The sequence below is a fragment of the Megascapheus bottae genome, chromosome 16 (assembly GCF_031878675.1).
Source record: "Megascapheus bottae isolate mThoBot1 chromosome 16, mThoBot2.hap1, whole genome shotgun sequence".
NCBI lineage: Eukaryota > Metazoa > Chordata > Mammalia > Rodentia > Geomyidae > Megascapheus > Megascapheus bottae.
Genome location: NC_143524.1, coordinates 5,422,441 through 5,437,460, shown reverse-complemented (window position 1 = coordinate 5,437,460; position 15,020 = coordinate 5,422,441). Strand labels below are relative to the sequence as shown.

The following is a 15,020-nucleotide window of genomic DNA, read 5'->3' as shown; positions in this document are numbered from 1 at the left end:
CCAGATCTCCTGGAGGTTAAGATATGGCTCCGGCTTGGTGGGGCCTCTTCGTTTTCCCCTGCCTTGTGGGAAGGGGCTTCCAGTGCTGCTCTGGGACTTCTAGGTCATTAGCTGTGACCGCTGATGAGGGAGATTTCCAGGAAGAAGCAGCTGTGAGGGGAAGGAAGGGTTGAGTCAGTCCCTGTGTGGCCATTACAGTGGGGGAGGTGGCTGTGGGGCTGGAGGGAAGTGGAGACCTGCTGAAAAGATCCTGGAGCTAGGGACTCTCTGGTGTGTGTGTGTGTGTGTCTGTCTGTCTGTCTGTCTGTCTGTCTGCCTAATGGTAGAATGCTTTCTAAGTATGCATGGGTTCCATTCCTTGGTACCACATACTTGGAAAAAGATGGAAGTGGTGCTATGGCTCAAATAGTAGAGCTCTAGTCTTGAGAAACCTCAAGGACAGTGCTTAAGCCATGAGTTCAAGCCCTGGGACCGGCAAAAAAGGAAATAAACAAACAAAAAACCCTCATGGCCTTTTGCTTGGCTTTCTGACTGAAAACTGGTGCTCTGCCACATGACTCACACCTCCACTTCTAGCTTTTTTGTTGGTTCATTAGAGTTAAGCGCCTCATTCATTTTCTGCCCTGTGTGGCATTCACACTGTGATACTCACATCTCAGCCTTCAGAGTGGCTAGGATTATAGGCGTGAACCCCAGCCACTCAGCTTGGTATGAGAAGCTCAATACCTTCCAAAGTGGCTTTGCTTTCTCTTCCCAAGTGCTTTTCTAGGTCCTCCTTCCTCAGCTACCAGTCCAGAAGCCATCTCAGAGAGGACAGCCGGAAACATGAGACTTGCACACAGGTGGAGGGGGCAGGGCACTGGCCAGTGTCTGGGGTCAGAAATTCAGGCCACTCTGAAATTATTCACAAAACTCAGCTGGTTCCAGCCTCTCCTCTCCACACACCCACGTCCTCACACATAGTCTGAGATGTTGTCGATGAAAAAAGCTCATTTTAGCAACTGAGATCCTGTTTTCTAATTGTTCGTGGCAAAACTCACATGCTAAGCCCATCCATTAGCACCACCTCAGGGCTCTTCCCCCCAGGCAAGGGATAAGCTTGCCTGGGAGCAGAAGGAAGTGCCCTACTCCCTGAGCAATGAGCCAGGCCCAATGCCCTCCTAGGGTGGGCATGGTCAGCGAAAGTTGTCCCTAGCTCACACGGTCAAGATCCTGTCACATCCAGGGGGCTGGAAAAAAAAGTTCTCCCGAGTGGCTCCAATCAGATGGTTTGGAGCAGGTGGAGGAGGAGAGCAGGAACTCGGGTGCAGCTGGGGGCTCTGTGACTCTGGATTTTTCCCCAGGGATACACCACCCACCCCTCCTCATCCACTTAATCCAGGACCTCTTCAAAGAGCTCTGGATTATTCCTCATTTGATGTTTGGCTGATGGCCTGTGCCTCTCCAGCCTTCCACACCAGGAACCTTCTGCTTTTTCACCAGCTCTGAAAGGAAACAATGTTCCTTCCCCCACTCCAGTCCTGAAGGAGAAGCCTCAGCAGAGGGGCAGGGCATGAGGGTTCTCCTCACTTCTCCTGCAGGTTCAGGAGGGTCCACTACCATTCCAGATCAGGTAGCAAGGCCAGCCTGTGCCCCTAAGTTCCCAGGGCCCTCCACACCAGGCTGCCAAGGGAACTCAACCACTTGAGCTGTCTTGTCTGGGACCTGAAGCCATACTCAGCCATCACCCTCCTCACAAGTCACCCCCATCCCTTCCCCTCACCCCCATCTCCACTTTAAAAAGCAAGGAGTTTCAAAAAGGGCAAATTTTAGCCAGGGTACAAAACAAGACAATGGCAGGACCAGCTCGGACCTCAGCAGATGGCTTAGAGCTGTCCTGTCACTCCTCCCCCAGTGCTCTGGTGTTTGGGGAGGGCAGGAAAAGGGCGGGAAGGGCCACCATTACCTAGAAGCCTGAGGAGAGGGGGGTCCCCAGAACCTCCTCCTCAGCCACCTTTGGCTGAACAAATCAGCATCCCTGAGTTCAGCATCTGTCTCTGGAAAATAGGGGTACTGATACAGGCTCTGACCAGGCCCCTGGGAGGACCTGCAGGGTTCAAAGAGAAAAGAGAAATGGTAAGGCTACAGGTAGGCTCAGGAGAAATGCTTGGAAAAGCCTGGTGGATATAAAGAGGGAGAGTCATGCCTTTAACTCATGACCTTTGTCTGTCTGCTGCTACTATAACATGATGCCAACAGAATGGGAAATATATAAGTAAGTTTATAAAGTTCCCAGCAGATTGGGAAATTTATAATAATGAACAGAATGTTATTTGACTTATGATCTGGAATGTCTAAGAACACGTTGATAGCACTGAATGAGGTTTTCATCCTGATTTAGTCCATGGTAGGGAGAGAGGGAGTGGGAGAGAGGGGGAGAGGGAGAGGGAGAATGAATATAATCCATTCCTAAAAACAGTCTTCATTAGTCCTCTCCTTTCCAGCGCATTGAAACCACAGCACCAACCATAACCATACAACCACTTGGCCCAGGACCAGAATCTCCTCTTCCTGGACTGTCTGGGTCTCAGTGTGCCTTTAAGCCATCAGGCCAGTCTGATGACAGAATCCACCTGACCTGTCCCTAGGCAGCTGAGAGAGGAGTGGAAGAGGCTCAAGATTAAAACCAGAAACTTCCCTGTATTCATTTTCCATGGCTGCTGGAACAAATTAGCACAAATTTAGTGGCTTGAAATAACACAGATTCATTATTTTGCACTCAGGAGCTCAGAAGTCTAGCATAGGTTGCATGGGTTATGATCCATTTATCAGCAAGGCTGTGTTCCTTCTGGAGGTCCAATCTCCATAGCTTGTGGCCTCTTTCCTCTACCTTCCAAAGCATCAACATAGCACAGTTTCATAATCCTTTCTCCTTTTTTTTTTTTTTTTTTTTTGGTTCTCTCCTTTCTTCTATTCTAGAGCCCTTATTAAACCGGGCCACCCAGATGATTCAGGATAATCCCCCTAATGTCAATTAAGTACTGTTCAATGGCACATGCTTGTATTTCCAGCTATTTGGGAGTATGAGAAAGGTGGATAACTTGGACCCAGGCATTCAAGTCCAGCCTGACAACAAAGCAAAGCTTTATATGAAAAGAAAAAAAGTCAATATTAGCAACTGAAATTCCACTAGCAACTGAAATTCTCTTTTTCCACTGCATCTGCTGGTTTGTTTGTCATTCGGCTTCACGGAGGGCAACCCCCAGCAAAAACTTGAAAACCCGACTGAGAGCTTAGTAATAGAGTGCTTGCCTAGCATGCATGAAACCCTGGGTTCGATTCCTCAGTACCGCATATACCGAAAAAGCTGGAAGTGGTGCTGTGGTTCAAGTGGTAGAGTGCCAGCCTTGAGAAAACCTAAGGACAGTGTGCAGGCCCTGAGGTCAAGTCCCAGGACTGACAAAAACAAAAACAAAACAAAATTTGAAACCCCTATCTGAAAAAATAACTTTAACAGAAAAGGGCTGGAGGCATGGCGTAGCTCCAGGGTGGTAGTGAACCTCACTAGTGTGAGACACTGAGTTCAAACTTCAGTGGGGGGAGAAGAAAATAAAACCTATAAAGAAAATAACCACAAACTCCCAGCACCCTCCTTCCCTGCGGTAGAAGACCTTCACGCCCTCCCCCAGGGGGCTTCCCACAGCGTCCCCAAGCTCTCTCTGAAAAGTGAGATTTCCTTTCCTTCACACCTGGAAAGGTATCATGGTGCCCTTGGACCTTAGGGGGTTTTGTTGTTGCTGTTGTTTGGTTTTTTTTCACATTTGCTTTCACTGGGCCATAGGTCTCAGGCAAAAACGGTTTGACTCCTCAAACACAGGAACAGGACTCGGACCTTAGTAGATGCTCAGCAGACATTTGCTGAATCAAGTGTAGCTCAGTGTCTCGCCAGCCTCCCGGGAACTGCCGCCCGGGTCTCCCTGCTGGCTGGTGGCACGGATGACTGAGCTCCTGGGCACCCGCCCCGCTCGGGAGGTCACCTCTCCCGACAGTACGACAGGCCAGGCCAGCCCACGGGTTTTCTCTCTGCCGAGCCCTTCAAGCCACCCTACGTCTTAAGACTTTATTTAACTTGGGTGCCTCCGAGGCCGGTTTCGTCCCCGAGTGTGCTCGCTGGGGCGTCTCCCCGACCCGGCCCTGGAGGCGCTCGGAGAATTCTGAAGAACTCGGACTTGCGCCCCCTCTCCTCAGGCATGTCTGCAGCCCGGTGTTCTGCGTCCCGCCATCACAGCTGGAATCCGCGCAGTCCTCGCGGCCCGCAGCGGAGGCGCAGCCGGATGGAGCCCAGGGCGCCCGCAGCCGCTGGACCCCGGCGCGGCGCAGCTGCCGGCTGGGCGGCGCCCGGTGGGCGGGGCGGTGGGCGGGGCCTGGCGTGGGACTGGCCGTGCCATTGGCTCGGCCGTCCAGGGGCGTGGCCGCGGGGCAGCGGGCCGCGCAGTGAGGGCACCGGCCGGGTCAAGTCCGTCGCCGCGCAGTCCAGCTCCGGAGCTTTTGCCACCCGCGGATTCGCCGCCGCTTGAGCGTCTCACGGTGAGTTTGGACCGGGATCCTGAAGAGCCCCGCGGGGACCCCTGAGAGACCCATCCTGGAAGCTCGCTAGTCCAGCTCGTGCCGTTCCGCCACCCCGCCCGCCGGTCCTTTCCCGCGCGCCTCGGCCGCCGCGGTGTTTCCCGCCCGGGTTTCCCGGTCCCGGCAGCCCTGCCGGTGGCCCCACGGCCCTCGGGGCGCCGTGCTTCCTGACCCCCCCGGAGCCGGCGCTCCACCCTGGGCCGCCTGCTGACCCCACCGGGGCCGAGGGCCGTATTTTTAGCCGCCGGTGAGGTGTCCTATGTTTAGCTGCGGCCGCAGTGTCCTGAAAGGGATCTGGACGCGGCGGGGCTGCTCCGGGGCCAGCGGCGGGGAGCGGTCAGCGCCGGAACCCGAGCCGGACCCGCGGGGGGGCGAGCGGGGACCCGCGCGCCCGAGCTCTGGCGCGGCGCCCCAGCCGGGGAGCTCGGGGAGGCTCCTCCCAGGCTTGGGGACCGGGGCAGGCTCCCCGGTACCCCACGGCTCCCTTCATGGTCTGCTCGTGAGACAAAGAGTAAAAGACCCCGTGTGGACAATCCGCGTGTAGGTCTGGAAGGCGCCGCGCCACGGAGGGCTTCTGCCTGGAGCCGGAGACGCGCCGGGGACCCGGGAGCTCAGGACGCCAGGGACGGTGGGGACAGCGCGTCACCTAGCGGCTGCAGAGCGGGCGGGATGCTGTGTGCAGGCAGGGCACCTGGGGGGGGGGGCTGCTTTTGTTCTTATTCCAAGCACTGCCCCCTCCGCAGGTCTTGCAGATGTTTTTTGAGTATGTGTTGGCCTCTCACTTGCAATAAACCTGAGGTGCTTTTTTTTTTTCCAGTCCTGGGCTTGAGCTCAGGGTCTGAGCACTGTCCTTGGACTTTCTCAAGGCTAGAGATCCACCACTTGAGCCACAGCACTACTTTCGTTTTTTTTTTTTTTTTTCTCTATGTATGTGGTACAGAGGAATCGAACCTGGGTTGTAGTGCATGCTAAGCAAGCATTCCACCACTGGGCCAAACCCCTGGCCCAAACCTGAGGTGCTTTATTGTCAGTCCATTCTTTTTTTTTTTTTTTTGCTAGTCCTGGGGCTTGAACTAAGGGCTTCAGCACTATCCTTGAGCTTTCTCAAGGCCTAGTGCTCTGCCACTTGAGCCACAGCACCACTTGGGGCTTTTTTGTGTGGGGGGAGGAGGGGTAGGTAGTTATGGAGCTTGAACTCGGCCGGGTGCTGTCCCTGAACTCTTCAGCTCAAGGCTACCACCCTACCCTTGAGCCAAGCCCCACTTCCCGTTTTCTAGAGGTTAATTGGAGATAAGAGTCTCAGGTCCTTTTGTGCCCGGGATGGCTTTGAACCTTAATCCTCAGATCTCAGCTTCCTGAGTAGCTAGGATTACAGGCGTGAGCCACCGAACCCCACCAGGCTTTTTTCTATGTATGTGGTACCAAGGAATCAGACCCAGGTCTTTGTGCATGCTAGGCAAGCCCTCTACCACTAGGCCACACTCCAAGCCTGTCAACCCATTTTATAGACTAAGAAAGTGAAGTCTGGAGAGGAGATGTGTTTCACACAAGGTCACAGTCTCAGCAGGATTCAAAGCTAGGCCCTTATTTTTGTATGTGTATATGTGCTGGAGTTTGAACTCAGGACCTTGTCCTCACTGGGCTTTTTCTTTGTCAGACCTCTAGTTCTGGCTTATTGCTGATTAGCTGGAGGTAAAAGACTCTTGGGGTCCGGGAGTGTGACCTAGTGGTAGAGCGCTTGCCTGGCATGCATGAAGCCCTGGATTCGATTCCCTGTACTACATGTACAGAAAAGGGATGGAAGTGGTGCTGTGGCTCAAACCTTGAGAAAGCCCAAGGACAGTGCTCAGGCCCTGGGTGGGGGGAGGGGAAGGAAGTAGAGAGGGAGGGAGGGAAGGAGGGAGGGAGGGAGGGAGGGAGGGAGGGAGAGAGAGAGAGAGAGAGAGAGAGAGAGAGAGAGAGAGAGAGAGAGAGAGAGAGAGAGAGAGAGAGAGAGAGAAGAGTCACTTGGGTTTGTCTACTAGGACTGGCTTTCACCTGGGATCCTCAGATCCCAGCCTCCTAAGTAGCCAGAATTATAGACATGAGCCACTGGTGCCAGGCATAGCATGTTTGCAAAGTCAGGGGGCTTTAATGAGGATGTCCTTAGTGAGGACATCTGCCTTAAGGAAGTCCTTTCTCAGAGAGAGGCTGGAGGCTTTGTCCAGAGCTGCCTGGAAAGCTCCTCCCACCATTTTCAGGGAGCCACCCTTCCACACTTCTCAGCCTTGTCCTAATTAGAGCTCATTCTCATATCTCTGGACACTTACAAATTGAGGGGAGGAGGTGACTAAGGTGTTCAACTAGAAAGATGAGGATGGCTTCTCTCCTGTCCCCAACTAGTTCACCAATGGTGTGGCCCCCTGTCTTGAAGTTACATGGACCAGGCTGCATTATCGTACAGCTCTGTGACTTTGGCAGTGTTCTTAACATCTCTGAGGTCCAGCACTAGCGTCTGTCTGTCCAGGGCAGCTAGGACACCTCTGCAATGTGGCTGTGAGCACTAACATGGGAAACTGCATGGTCCCATGGCTGCCAAATCAGAATTCTTGGGGCTTGTTGGTTGTAATTCCCAGCTGTCCCCTGGGTGGTTGATGCTGGCCCCACCCTTCCCTTTAGCCCCCATTCTCCCCACATCTGGAATTGGGTGGGTACATCTGGCTCTGAATGAGACAGCTGTCAGGGACGCCCAGTTTGCTGTGGAAACGCTGAAGCTGTCTTGGCACTCTAGTCTAGGGGGGCGGGGATGGGGGAAGGACCTGGCCCAGACTCTGGGCAGAATCCCCCAGTCAGCCCCTGACTCTCCATGAGAGGCAAGGAAAGAAAAGCTACCCTAGGGCTTTTTCACCCAGCAAGTGACAGATTAGACAGTGTGAGCACGCCTTTGGGGCCTGGCAGGTAGTTAACAGGATGAACATGAAATGGAGTGCCAAGACTTCAGCGTGCTCTCAGCCCGCCCTCCCTGAAGCTCTGCTAGATCTGAGAGTCAGTCCTTTTGTCTATGGGCAGTGGCTCAGCATGACTGACCTGAGGTGGGGTTTCCCCCGAGCCTGTGCTTAGGGGAGAGGGGGGAAGCTGGGACTTTGCCACTCTTGTATCTTCCTCCCCTCCTGCCCTTCCTCTCACCCTCCTCCTGCCTAGGATAGAGAGGAAGGCTGAGATATTGGCAGATGGCTCCTGCATAGGCCTGGAGAGTGCTGACATGGAGAAAGTGAAGAAAGTAGAACCAGCACCGTGGCTCACGCCTGTGAGCCTAGCTACTCAAGAGGCTGAGATCTGAGGATCAAGGTTCAAAGCCAGCTGGGGCACTAAAACGTCCATGAGACTCTTATCCCCAATTAACATCAGAAAGTGGACGTGTCCCTGTAGTTCAAGGGATAGGGTGGTAGCCTTGAGCTGAAGAGCTCAGGGACCGTGCCCAGGCCCAGAGTTCAAGTCCCATGACCAACAAAGTAGGCTCAACTAGCTTGAATCCTCATCCCAAGCTTACCTCTGGAGTGCCAGCCTATAAATGTCTTTGCTTCTGTGCTCCTCTGTGTCTGTGTGGGACCAGTTAAGCCTACTTATGCATTTCCCCTCCCTGGAGACCAGAGGGTGATATGCTCATTCCTTTCTTATTTACTATGACATTCTTCATAGTGCATTTATTTTTTCACATTGCTTTTGCAAGGGGATGGGGGGAGGGAAATGGGGACAAAAACATGAGAAGGATTATCAATGTATGAGAAGAAGTGCACCTACTATCTGGTGAATGTAACTTCAACCCCCCTATACATTATCCCGACAATAAAAAATAAAATTAAAAAAAAAGAAGTTGCCCTGGGGAAAAATAGCTTTTTCTCACTACATAGACATGCACATATAAATAATACATGGTTATTTTTAAGAAGTTAATGGTAGAGCATAGTGTTAGAAAGCTTGCCTAGTATGCACGAGGTCCTGGGTCCAATCTCTAGGACCTCAAAAACATGCACGTTGAGATTATGAAAGTCTAAACAAGAGAAAATACTTGCACTCTCCAGTCCACCTCTCTTTTAGATGCTGGGGCAAGGAAGCAGGGCAGAAGCAGGAGACTAGGCCACTGCCCGTAGTTTCTCACCTCCAGGGGGAGAAAAGGGAAAGTCCTAGGAAGTGATCTCACCCAGTGGAAGATGCCACCCATTCAGCACTGTTGGCCTGTTGGTTGAGCACCTTTCCAACCCTCAGCCCTCAGCCTATGCTAGGCCTGGCCTGGGTGGGAGACAGTTTCTTCTGTCCCCAGCTGAGAGGGAAATTGAGATCAGAGGTAAGGACTCCTGTCCTCCCTGCTGCACCCCATACTACGTAATCCTGTCAGAGCAACCAGTGTGCAGCAGAGATCAGGGAGCCAGTGCTTGGATGAGGATGATGAGCGGAGCCAGAAACCCGGAACAAGAAACCTACGAAGGACTTTGTAGGTGTCTTCTGGCCTGTTACTCTGATTCTCAGTGCCTCTGTTTCCCTCCTATACCGTGAAGAGCTGGGCACTGATGGTCCACTCTGTAAGACCTTGTGGATTGATGACATGCTTCTGAGTTGGGCGTGGTGGTACACACCTGTAATCTCAGATATCAGAGGCAGATGCATCTCAAGTCCAAGACCAGTCTGAACAAGTTAGCAAAAATACACACCAGGGCTGGGAGTGTGGCCTAAAGGTAGACTGCTTGCCTAGCATACACGAAGACCTGGGTTCAATTCCTCAGTATCACATACATAGAAAAGCCAGAAGTGGTGCTGTGGCTCATGTGGTAGAGCACTAGCCTTGAGGATAGCCCAAGGACAGTGCTGAGGCCCTGAGTTCAAGCCCCAGGACTGGAAAAAAAATACATACCAGGATTTGGGGGCATGGTTCAGTGGTTGAGTGCTTGGGCTCAATCCTTAGTATTAGAAAAAAATAAAACAGAGACTGGACATGCTTCCAGCAGTCTTTCCTCAATAACAGCGGCCACAGCTCGGTCTTCAGGACTGATACCTGGGGACCGGAAATGCGATGGCTGTTTCGGGCTTTGGTCCTCTTGTCCCTAATTTGTTACGTCCCCTTTGTCTTCCAGCCCCTCAGTCCTGGACCAGGAAAGAATCTTGAAGACGAGACCCAAGTGCATCTCTGCAGACAAGACTTTAGACCTCCAATTTCCAGAGAATTTTCAACTCTTTGGAGGAGAACGTGACTTTTATTACCTCAGCCCCCCTGACCTCATTTGCCTTTCATCTTCTTTTTTTTATAATTCCTTGGGACAACTTTGGTGAACCCCCCCCCACACTCTAGTCTGTAGTTCTTGGCCAGTTTCTGCAAAACCATCCTCTGGAGCCATTGCTTTGGGCTGAGAGTGTTGAGAGGAGGCAGCGTGAGCTGTGGGCTGCGCGGCCAGGCCTGAGCGCTCCAGCGAACATGTCCACCAAGGTCCCCATCTATCTGAAGCGCAGCAGCCGCAAAGGCAAGAAGGAGAAGCTGCGGGACCTGCTTTCCTCCGACATGATCAGTCCCCCGCTCGGGGACTTCCGCCACACCATCCATATCGGCAGTGGTGGCGGAGACGACATGTTTGGAGACATCTCCTTCCTGCAAGGCAAGTTCCACCTCCTGCCAGGAACGGCGGTAGAGGAGTCAGAGGAGGATGGCAGCTTTGACCTCCCTTTCCAGTTCACCCGCACCACCATGCTGTGCGGGCGGGAGCACCCTGATGGGCCATCGCCTCTGCTCAAGAACGCCATCTCCCTCCCGGTCATTGGTGGGCCGCAGGCCCTCACTCTACCCACTGCCCAGGCGCCCCCCAAACCCCCTCGCCTGCACCTGGAGACGCCCCAGTCCTCTCCACAGGAGGCTGGGAATGTGGACATCTGGAGGATTCCGGAGTCTAGCTCTCCCCACAATGGGCTGACCCCGGAGCCAGGGGCTGAGGAGCCCTTCCTATCCCAGGCCAGCTCCCTGCTGTCCTTGCACGTGGACCTGGGGCCTTCTATCCTGGATGACGTCCTTCAGATCATGGATCAGGAACTGGACCATGTGCAGATTCCCACCTAGGACCGCGGGCTGACCAGGCTAGGGTACCCAGGCTGGGGTGACACCTGGAGGGAGGTGTGAAGATGGGCCTGGCCTAGGAGTCAGGATCCCAGGCCCCACCTGTGAGCACTGGCCAGTGATTCTCCTTTTGAGCCTTTGCTTCCTTTCCTTCTTCTCCCCTCGGACATAATACGTCTCGATGCTTTTCTTGGTAGAAGTCGGTCCACAGTACCCTGAGCATCTTGGGCTCTTGGCCCCTCCCTTCCTACAGGTCCCCTGGGGAAAGGCTCTGCTGAAATGGACCCCTGCCTTGAACCACAAATGGGGCTGATGGAAGAATAGGCATTTCAAATTCTCTGGCTTTGTATTCCAGACTGGGAGCATGGCATCAGTAACACATCTGTTATGCCTCGTGCTCTGCCCCATCCCTTTCTCACATGACCAGGGAATTCTGGTTGCAATAAAATATGGTTGCTGCTGCTGTGACTGCTGTGGTGGCTGAAGAGCCTGTCCCTTTGTCCCAGGTTTCTTTCCCAAAGGTCAGCCAGACTCCAGTAGCCACAGACACATATGAGAAAGACTTTTCCCCCCAGAACTTGGTGGGGAGAAGGCCTGGTTCTCAGAATGGCTGAATGTGGTTGTCAGCCCGTAGTGAGAAGCCAAGTGTCAGTCATGGATTATTTGGACATGGATTCAGGTGTGCAGCAAATTGGCTAAAGTGATGGGATTTATGAGGGGAAATCTGATTGTATAAGGATAAGCACAGTCATGTACAGGGGTCCAACACCATCTAGTTCAAAGCCAGCCCAGGCAGGAAAATCCATGAGACTCAGAAGTGGAGCTCTGGTTCATGTGGTAGAGTTGCACAAAATACTGAGTTCAAGCCCAAGGATAGGAAAAAAAATTCCAACAAACAACAAAGCATGATGACTTGTAACAAAACAACTCAAGACTAGGTGTGTTGGCTCCCAACTGTAATCCTAGTTACACAGGAGGATAAGATCTGAAGATCACTGTTTAAAACCACCCTGGGCAGGAAAGTCTAGAAGACTCTTATCTTCAGTTAACCACCAGAAAACCAGAAGTGGGGCTATGGTGCAAAATGGTAAGCACTGGACTTGCGCAAAATGAGCCATGGACAGTGCTCAGGCCATGAGTTCAAGCCCCAGAACTGAACAAAACAAAACTCAGGACTTAGGTGAAACTGTGAGGGTAGAACACGGGCTGGTATCCGTTAACCTCCAACTGCTGCTGACAAGGCTGAAGCACAAATAGTGGGAAACTGCCACAGAATCTGGAGCAGAAAGACATGAAGTCACATGCAGAGACTTTAGAAAGGTCACTGGGCTTACAGATCATCAGTACAGTACTTGCCTGGTACATGCTTGGGCTTTCTCCCAGCAACACACACATGCATTCATACACACACACACACACACACACTCACAAATCTAGAGTTACTAAAGAGTCTTAATTTTAAAATCCAGACCTGGTAGTGTGTGTGCCTGTAATCTCAGCACTCAGAAGGCTGAGGCAGAAGGATCATGAGTTTGAGGCCAATTTGGACTACATAGAATGTCTCAAAAAAAAAAAAAAGTCATTCCCCTGGCTGCGAGGATTGAGGACGGCAAGCGTAAGCAGCATAAGTAGGACTACACTGCCCTGCGGCAGGATGGCAGGGTCAGAGGAGCAGGGCATGAGACACGGGCTATGGAAGCAAGCTCATGCCCCAGTGGCCCCATTCTTCTCTTCCAAGTTCTCAGCTTTGTGACCTTGAATCCCACTCTTCACCCTCAACCTTCCTTCTAGGAAGAGAGTTCTTGAGGATGCAGACCTTCTATTTTTGATCATGGGTCTTGAATTCAGGACCTGGGCTCTGTCTCTGTGCTTTTCTGCTCAAAGCTAGTGGTCTACCACTTTGAGCCACAGCACCACTGCTGGTTTTCTGGTGATTAAATGGAGATAGAGTCTCATGGGCTTCCCTGCACTGCTGGATTTGAACCACAATTCTCAAGTCTTACCCTCCTGAGTATGGCAATATATGTATGTGTATATACACACACACATGTGTGTATATATATATATAAATACATATATATTTATATATTCTACCACATTGGTGTCTTAGACCTGAACTGAGACCAGAGGAGTCACACAAGAAAGATATTCTTGTTCTGGATCCCATGACTGCACCCAGCCCATTCTGAAGTCCTGAGAATCAGGACAATTAGCACTATCATGTTAAGGAGCCCCAGGACCTGTGTGTGTGTGTGTGTGTTCACATGCATGTGTGTGTTGCATGTTGTGAGATTTGAACTCAGGGCCTGGGCACTGTCCCCAACTTTAGTGCCAGGACTGGCTTTGAACTGGCATCCTCAGATCTCAGCCTCCTGAGTAGATAGGATTACAGGCATGAGTCACCATACTTGGCTCTTTTTTTTTTTTTTTGAGTTTATTCATGATAAGAGTCATAAATTTTCCTGCTCAGGTTGGCTTGGACTGTGATTCTCAAATTTCAGTCTCCTAAGAAACTAGGATTACATCTGTGAGCCACTGGTACCTGGCTTTTTTTTTTCTGTCATTTTTAAGTGAATGTTAATTGTTTAGATAGGTTTCGCCATGAGTATCTCATGCATACATGCTTTCATACACATGTACATATAAACACATATATGTACACGCATGACCATGTCTGTTTATTCATGCTTATGTTGTAGGTCTAACATTCACATAATGAGAAAACATATGACCTTTTGTCCTTGTGAGCCTGGCTTCCTCCACTTCATACTATGGCTTCTAGATTCATCCATTTTCCTGATGGGTCCACCTTAATCCAATTTCCACACTTGATTTTTCTGTACTACTCAGATAATAGGATTTTGGTTTCAAGGCCATAAAAGTTAAGCTGCCATATTAAACTGTGCAAGTGCTCAGTGGTAGAGTATCTGATTTCTAATTGTGGGTAAGTCTTGAATTTTAATTTCTGTTCCTCCTCACAAAAACTGCTAAACAGGAGCCAGGAGTTTGGCCTAGGGGTAAGAGTGCTTGCCTAGCATGCACGAAGACCTGGGTTCAATTGCTTGGTACCATATACACAGAAAAAGCCAGAAGTGGTGCTGTGGCTCAAGTGGTAGAGTGCTAGCCTTGAGAAAGCCCAAGGACTGTGTTCAAGCCCCAGGACTGGCAAAAGAGAGAGAGGGGGTGGGGAGAGGGGGAGAGGCTGCTAAACAAAAGTTTAATTTCAGATACTGTATCTTCTAGATCAACAAATATTCCCAGGATAAAAGCTGTATTGAGGGGCTGGGAGTTTGGCCTAGTGGTAGAGTGCTTGCCTAGCATGCACCAAAGACTCTGGTTCAATTCCTTGGTGCCACATATGTAGAAAAAAGCTGAAGGTGCTGTGGCTCAAGTGGTATAGTGCTAGTCTTGAGAAAGCCCAAGGACAGTGCGCAGGCTGTGAGTTCAGGCCTAGGACTGGCAAAAAAAAAAACAAACAAACAAACTTGTATTGAATTCTGGGATTACTCTGGATTTTAGATTCCTAAATGTTGACTTGATAATTAGTACTAGCTTTGTAATGATTTTAGGGTTTTTATTTTTACTTTCTGCTTTGGTTTGTCTTCAAGCCCGAAGCCTTCCTGATGCTAATTACCTGAATGTAATATTAAATAGGAACATCTCATTGGATTCACTAAGTTTCATTTATAGTTCTCCCTGTCCCTAAATGGATGTGGAGCACAAAATGGACCACTAACCATCCCATCTCATCATTTACAGAACTCATTCTTGTGCCCCCTGGTGGAAGAATTTCTCCTTTGCAGTCTAAAGGCAGAGCCCAGAGTTGCAAAACAAAACATTTTGTAAAAGTCATTGGATTATAAGAGGGCCCCTCCACTCCTATTCTTTGGCTCCTGTGTGTAAGACACTAGATCCAGGTTGCTATGCTGGCTTGGTGTGTGAGTAGCTATTATTTAGCTGTATTTGCCATTGCTTCCTCTTGCTCTCTCTCTCTGCGTAGTGTGTGTGTGTGTGTGTGTGTGTGTGTGTGTGTGTGTGTGTGTGTGTGCAGGCATGCAGGTATGTGCATGCTGGTACTATGGCTGAATCCTCTTGCTCTTGCTTAGCCTTTTCTGCTCAAAGCTGTCACTCTACCGCTTGAGGCACACTTCCAGTTTTGGCTTTATGTTGTTCATACAGATAAGCCTTCTTCATACAGATATGCCTATGCTAGCTTTGATCTAGATCCTCGAACCTCAGCTTACAGGTGCCACGTGTAAGCCACTTGGGAGACTGAGATTGGGAGGATGGCAGTCCCAGGACAGTTTTTTTTTTTGAGGTGAAAAAAATCATTAGACTT

At 51.0% G+C, this 15,020-nt stretch overlaps 1 protein-coding gene across 1 annotated transcript; it reads left to right on the top strand.

The window, feature by feature from the left end:
- The first annotated feature begins 4,479 nt into the window (after positions 1–4,479).
- Positions 4,480–11,149, top strand: Cdc42ep2 (CDC42 effector protein 2). The gene is made up of 2 exons (XM_090347398.1): positions 4,480–4,566; positions 9,714–11,149. Exon 2 carries the CDS (start codon positions 10,052–10,054, stop codon positions 10,682–10,684), a length of 633 nt encoding a protein of 210 aa, XP_090203524.1. The 5' UTR covers positions 4,480–4,566; positions 9,714–10,051; the 3' UTR covers positions 10,685–11,149.
- Positions 11,150–15,020: the final 3,871 nt, after the last annotated feature.